The sequence below is a fragment of the Numida meleagris genome, unplaced genomic scaffold (assembly GCF_002078875.1).
Source record: "Numida meleagris isolate 19003 breed g44 Domestic line unplaced genomic scaffold, NumMel1.0 unplaced_Scaffold394, whole genome shotgun sequence".
Classification (NCBI taxonomy): domain Eukaryota; kingdom Metazoa; phylum Chordata; class Aves; order Galliformes; family Numididae; genus Numida; species Numida meleagris.
This window is the reverse complement of record NW_018364616.1, coordinates 6,513-12,974: the sequence shown is the minus strand read 5'-3', so window position 1 is coordinate 12,974 and position 6,462 is coordinate 6,513. Positions and strand designations below refer to the sequence as shown.

The window sequence follows — 6,462 nt, the reverse complement described above, 5'->3', positions numbered from 1 at the left end:
TGGGGGTACACGGCAACAGCGGGGGGCTATGGGAGGCAGAGGGGGGTTGTGGGACATGGGGCTATGGGGCACGGAGCACCGCCCTCACCCCACGGCCCCGTCCCCCTCCCAGAGTTGCTGCGGGCAGCGGGCGCCGGGGGCCGGGCGCTGCTGGTGGCCAAGGGGCCCCTGGGGACGGGGCCGGAGGGCGGACCCCTGGACGTGTGGTGGGTGGTGGGCGACGGGCGGCTCCTGACCCTGCTGCCCCTGCTGCTGCGCCAGCACCCGGTACGTGGGGCCGCTGTGGGGCGAGCGTGGGCGCGATGGGGTCCTGTGGGGCAGGTCTGGGTCCTCTGCAGTGCCGCGGGGTGGGGGTGGGTGCTATGGGGTGGCTATGGGTGCTCTGTGGGGTGGGTCTGTGTTCTCTGCAGGGTCCTATGGGATGGGTATGAGTGCTGTGGGGTGGGTGCTATGGGGTGGCTGGGGTACTCTATAGCCTTGTTATGGGGCTCGTGGGGTCCATCTCTGGGCTGTCCCCATGGGGCTCTACCCGTCGGCACCCACCCGTGGGGCTGAGGTCCCATGGGGCGCTCGCTATGGGGCCGCGTCCTCGGCTCCCACCCATGGGGTCGCTCGGTGTGGGGCTGCCCCCAGGAGTGGCGGGGCTGCCCCGTGCGCCTCTTCACCGTCGCCCTCCTGGAGGACAACAGCGTGGTGCTGGCCCGGCTGCTGGAGGCCTTCGCCCGGCGCCTGCGGCTGCCGGCGCGCACCGAGGTGGTGGAGCTGGTGAGTGACGTCATCGCACACACGCACACACCCGATGACGTCACCACCCCGCTGATGACAGCGGCACCGTCCCCCGCAGCACGACAGCGCCGTGTCCGCCTACACCTACGAGCGGACGCTGATGATGGAGCAGCGCTCCCAGATGCTGCGGCAGATGCGGCTCTCGGTGGGTGACGTCACGGGTGGCGACGTTGCTCATGACGTCATCGAGGAGCCCGCTGCTCTGGCTGATGGAGGCGGTGATGTCATCGCAGGCGCGGCACAGAGGCTCCGCCCCCTCGCAGGCCCCCAGCGCCGGGGAGGAGGAGGAGGGAGGGAGCGGGCCCACCCCGCAGGGACCGTGCCCGTGAGTGGGACTGGGAGAGGACGCTGGGCCGCGCTGGTGGGGACCGGGAGGGGAGAGGGAGACACGGGGAGGGCGCTGGGGGAAACTGGGACGGACTGGGAGAGGATACCGGGGAACCGGCCATACTGGCAGCTGTCGGGAGCGACTGGGGTATACTGGGAGGAGAAACGGGGACGCTGGGAAGCGCCGCGCAGGGGTCGCGTGGTTCTGGGGGGCTGCCGGGCTGTACTGGTCCGTACTGGTGCAGGGCCAACGTGCGGCGCATGCACGCGGCCGAGCGGCTGAACGACGCCATCGCGCGGCGCTCGGGGGGAGCGCGCCTCGTGCTGCTCGACCTGCCCGCACCGCCACCCCCGCCCCGGCCCCGCGACGACAACTGTATCCATGGCAACGGGGGGAAACGGGGGGAAACGGGGAAGGAGCGAGAGGGGGCAGAGAACGGGGAGAAACCGGGCAGCAATGGGAACTAAGGCGACAGAACGGGGGAGGGAACTGGGGGGAAATAAGGCAAAAATGGGCTAAAAAAGGGGAAGAAGGGGACGGGGCAAGGGGCAGAAATGGGGGATTTGGGAGCTCCTTAACGGCGCAGACGTGGAGTTCCTGGAGGTGCTGACGGAGGGGCTCGGCCCCGTGCTGCTGGTGCGCGGTGGGGACTAAACCGGTACAGACCAGTAAGGACCAGTCCAGGCCTGCATCGAGCGGGACGGCACCGGCACAGAGCCGCTCTGCGCTGCCGTGCTCCCTGCACGGCCCCAGGGCTCCCAGTACGGCCCTGACGCTTCCAGCACACGCAGCCTGGGGCCCAGTGCTCCCAGTCCGGGTCTCAAGGCTGGCGGTACGATCCCAGTACGCTGAGCACGCTGCCGCTGTGCTCCCAGTAAACCGAGCGCGCTCCCAGTATGGGCTGAGTGTGCTCCCAGTACCCTGAGCGCTCTCCTTGTGCTCCCACTGTGCGTCCCCGCACACCGAGCGCGTCCCAGCGCTCCCAGTCCCAGCCAGTACCCCCCCACCAATAAACTCTTCCCTACACACTTCTTGGTGCCGCTGCCGCCTCCTTTGTGCAGAAGAGCCCCCAACCCCCCCCGCTTCCCCCCAAAATCACTCCGTGCTCCGCGGGCTCCTCGCTTTATTCCTGGGGGCAGGGTCAGAGGATGAGGCCCCCCCCGGTCACCTCCATGCGCTGCGGAGAGGGGGGGAAAAGCCGCCGTCAGCACGCTGCGTTTTGGGGCCAGTTCCGGGGGTTTTGGGGGTGGCGTACCTGCGGGGGGGCCACGAAGGCGAGCCAGTCGGAGGCGTGGGTGGGCAGCAGCCCCATGGCCTGGCACTTGTACAGGGCCAGCGCCAGCCCCAGCCCGTTGCCCAGCAGGAAGACCAGGCCCTGCAGCAGGCGCGCGCTGGAGCTCTCCAGCAGCTTCAGGGCTGGGGAAAAAGGGTTAACAGGGGTACTGGGATATACTGGGAGGGGCTACGGGGGCACCGGGATGGGCTGAGTTCTACTGGGAGGAGATACGGGGGCACTGGGTTGTACTGGGAGGGGGCTATGGGGGGGTACAGAGACATACAGGGATGCTGGAAAGGGGTCTGTGGGGACTGGGATGGCACGGGGAGGGGATGCGGGGCGTACTGGGAGGGACTGTGGTATACTGGAAGGATACTGGGATAGACTAGGAGACCCTGAGATCGCATTCAGGGGCCACTGGGAGAAGAGGCATGGGCACTGGGCCATACTGGGAGGCAACATGGGAGCACTGGAATGTACCGGGAGTGGATACTGGGACACTGGGAGGTACTGAGTTATACTGGGAGGACGCCGGGAAGAACGGGGGTACGCAGGGATGGGGCGTGACAGTACCGGGGGATACTGGGAGGGTACTGGGATGTACTGGGACGGCACCGAGAGGGTAAATGGCGACAACGGGGGGGTAAGGGGCATAGTGGGAACGGGGCGCTGGAGGACTCGCTGGAGGACTCACTGGAGGACAGCGAGAGCAGCGCCTGCAGGGGGCGCCATCCCATCATGCCGACCATCATGGCGGGGAAGATGGAGATGGTGTTCCCGGCCATGTACATGATGAACAGGTTCATGGGGATCTGCTTGAGCGGCCCGAGCGCCACGTCCCAGCAGCGCTGCGAGAGAACGCCACGCACCCGTTACAGAACGGAACAATTCGAAACGCAAACCAAAAGGCGACCGATCAAAGGGGCGCGAAGCGGCGAACCTTCTCCACCAGGATGCGGTCGCTCTCGTGGACGCCGCCCTCCCCCATCTGCCGCTCCGAGAACCCCACGGGGCCGCGGCTCTCGGGGGCTCCGCGGGGTCTGGAAGGGACAAAGCGGCGCCGTCAGCAGCCCCCCATCCTCCCCGCGGCCCTTCCGCACCCTCCCCCCGGCACTCACCGCCCGCCCGGCGCCGTGCCCAGCTCCAGCGCCCACTTGAAGCGCCGCGTCCGGACGGTGGCCGCCGCCATGTTGTAACCGCTGTCAGCCAGGGTCACGGGGCCGGAAGTGGGCGGCTAAAAGGAATCAGCGAGGCGTGCCCTCGTCACGTGACTCCGGAAAGCGGAAACAGGAGGTCGGGCGTAGCAACGCCTTAGCAACGCCTTAGCAACGCCTTAGCAACGCTGTAGCAACGCCTTAGCAACGCTGTAGCAACGCTGTAGCAACGCCTTAGCAACGCTGTAGCAACGCCGTAGCAACTCGAGGCCCAGCGCTGCGGAGCCGCCGCGCCCGGGCGCCGGAGCTGAGCGCGCGCTGAATCGCGTTGCGGGCGGCGGAACGCCGGGGTGCAGAAAGCGTTTCCACCGGGCTCTTGGGTGGATGGTTTAACGCTGAGGTTGCTGGGCGCGGAGCCGGGCATCGGACTCGATGATCTTCACAAGTCCCTTCCAAGTCAGGAGCACGAACGGTTCTAGGGTTCGTGTCCCTCTGTCCCACCTTGTCCACCTGGAAAGGGAGCTAAGCACACAGGGCGCGCTCGTGAGTCCCCGTACCCAGGATTTCATTTCCGCTCTGTGTCTTTCTCTCACAGCTCCCCAGACCTCGCAGGATGACGAAGAGCTCCTCATCAGCCCCCTGGCATCTCGGACCAGCTCCACCTCCGTGTCCTTGGGGGAGAACCCATCACCAGGACGGACCCCGCGAGCGCTTCGCTGCCAGCCCCACCGTGCTAGGAAACGCTGGGCAGCTCATCCCGCAGCGCTCCCTGCGCCCGCTGCCTTAGAAGCTCGCCGGGCTTTACCTTAAAGACAACTATGACAGTTCACCTCTGCAGAAGTCTTTGCCGGATGGCAGAGAGCAAAAGGGACGAGGCAGCCCTCGAACGAACCGGGATTGCTGCCGCAGCCCTACGCTTCCCAGCAGCCCTCTGTCCGAGGACCAGCCGATGTCCTGCCTCATTCTATATGGGGTTGTTAGGCTGGGGCTCGAACCGGTGATTGCGCACCTGGTGAGGGGTGTGGCCAGCCCTGCCGGCACAGCTGGAGCCGTTCAGCTGGGATTGGAGGGGTGGAGCCCGGCTGCATCCCTCCCTGGGCTCATTTAAGGGCTGGCAGCCGCAGGGGCAGCATCTGTACCTGGAGCCTGCTTCCTTTGGAGTGCGGGGTGAGTCCTGGTCCTTGGGAAGAGGTAAGTGATTCTTTCTTTGTTATGGGGCTGTGACCTCTGTCTTTCTTAGGGGGTCGGGGACTGGTTTAAAGCGGCTGTTCCTTCCATTGCCTACCCTTACAATGCCCTTCAATCTTTTCCTGAGAGGTTAATTGACTGTATCCCTTTCTTTGAAATGGTGTTGACAATCCTTCTATAAGCCCTTTTCTTCCACTACTGCTTGATTTCTGGAACGCTTCAGTCAGACCACAAGTTGTACTAGGAGGCTGACTGTGTGCTGTATCTCTGAGAATGCCTGTCCTTTTCCTCCCATGTTCTCCTTGTCTCTGGCTATTCCCTGTGGTGTTGCCCTTGGCTTTGCATTGGCTTGCTCTGGCTGTTCTCTTTGCCCGGGCTGTCCCTGCGGCGTTCTCCTTTGGCGTTGCCCTTTGCCTGGGCCTTTCCTGCTGCGTTCTGATTGTCTTTACTCTTGCCCTTGTTCTGGCTTTTCCTTGGGCATTCTAATTGCCTTTGCCTCGGTGTTCCCTTGGGTGTTCTGCTTGCCTTTGCATCACTGGGATTGGCTGTGAGGCAGCATTAATTTTAATCTTGGGAGGTTAAGCTTAATGGCAACTCAAAAAGTAACCATATTAACCTGCAATGTAACTCTAACCCTTAACCTGATGCTGAAAATATCTAATGCTAAATGTAGCAATGAAAATAATGCCCCAAGTTCTCTGTCTAAGAAACCTTAACCCTAATTGCAATGTTAAAAACAACCGTTAAACTAAGTGTAACCTTAAAGCCATAACTAGCATAAATTATAACCCTAATCTCTTAAAAGTAATTGTTATATCCTTTATCCTAAAAATCCATGGAAACTAATCCAGACAAGTCACTGTAAGTGTAATGTGAACAGTAACCTCAATCCTAAAGATAACCCTAACCTCAACACTAACACAATGATAATTGTAATTGGACTTTTCCTCTTCGTTAATGTACAAACCCTATTTAAAAATCCACAAACCCTATTGCAATGGTAGCAGCCCAAACCTCTGAGAATGCTGACTGCTCTGGCCACTCTAACCACTGTAGATGACAACTGAGTACAACTCGACCACAGCTCATAGCAAGCATTGATACACCGCACTTGCAGGCCCTATACACAAACTGTAGCACTGCTGCCCCCTCCCTTCTCCCCCCTGTTTCCCTGGCACAGTTTCCAAGCTAGCTCCGCAGCTGTGGGACTCGACGGCTCGAAGAACATCAGCCCTCAGCCTGGGACCGGCGCAGAGTGGCTCCGTAATGGGTGCAGTAGAGCTCGGGGATTGTGTTGACAGCTGCACTCGGTGAGTTTCCCAGAGCCACTGAGCACGCAGACTTTCTTGCATGCCCCGATGACCAAAGTGCTTCCCATCGTTGTGTCTCAGCCCCAACCGTCTTGCTGTGGTGTGCTGTTGGTAAGAGCAACGTGCACAGGGTGCAGCCCCTGCAGAGGCTTCATTATTGTACTGTGTTTAACAGGTGGCAACGGAGAACTGCGGTGCTTCCGGACGGCGTGAGAACTGCACAGAGATCTGTGACTCTTCGTGAAGTCAGCAAGAAATGGAAGACTGGATTTCTGGGAATGCCCTGGAACCCGACTTCAACTGGTAACTCACTGCTCATACAGGTAAGGGCAATGTGCACCTGCCAGTTCATACCAATCGCGTAGCGTGGCTCAACATAGTGCTCCCAGACCTCGGTACTGCGCTTCAGGGTACTGCAAA

The 6,462-nt window shown here is 61.8% G+C and overlaps 2 protein-coding genes and 1 long non-coding RNA gene across 4 annotated transcripts; 2 read left to right on the top strand and 1 right to left on the bottom strand.

Annotated features, from left to right (window-relative positions):
* The first annotated feature begins 6 nt into the window (after window positions 1–6).
* On the top strand, window positions 7–2,142 carry LOC110391513 (solute carrier family 12 member 6-like). The gene is made up of 6 exons (XM_021383407.1): window positions 7–267; window positions 634–765; window positions 845–931; window positions 1,020–1,111; window positions 1,359–1,489; window positions 1,701–2,142. Exons 1-6 carry the CDS (start codon window positions 64–66, stop codon window positions 1,766–1,768), a joined length of 714 nt encoding a protein of 237 aa, XP_021239082.1. The 5' UTR covers window positions 7–63; the 3' UTR covers window positions 1,769–2,142.
* A 78-nt stretch (window positions 2,143–2,220) lies between these two features.
* EMC4 (ER membrane protein complex subunit 4) lies at window positions 2,221–3,669 on the bottom strand. Its single transcript, XM_021383408.1, has 5 exons — window positions 3,509–3,669; window positions 3,331–3,430; window positions 3,085–3,238; window positions 2,370–2,530; window positions 2,221–2,291 (listed from the first exon to the last, which is right to left on the bottom strand). Exons 1-5 carry the CDS (start codon window positions 3,577–3,579, stop codon window positions 2,256–2,258), a joined length of 522 nt encoding a protein of 173 aa, XP_021239083.1. The 5' UTR covers window positions 3,580–3,669; the 3' UTR covers window positions 2,221–2,255.
* A 90-nt stretch (window positions 3,670–3,759) lies between these two features.
* Window positions 3,760–6,456, top strand: LOC110391516. Of its 2 annotated transcripts, none has more exons than XR_002434089.1 (3): window positions 3,760–4,024; window positions 4,140–6,042; window positions 6,218–6,456. It is a non-coding gene; the product is annotated as an uncharacterized LOC110391516 (long non-coding RNA). The 2 variants fall into 2 exon arrangements; XR_002434090.1 differs by having other exon boundaries at window positions 3,764–4,024; window positions 4,140–4,735; window positions 5,913–6,456.
* The last annotated feature ends 6 nt before the right edge of the window (window positions 6,457–6,462 follow it).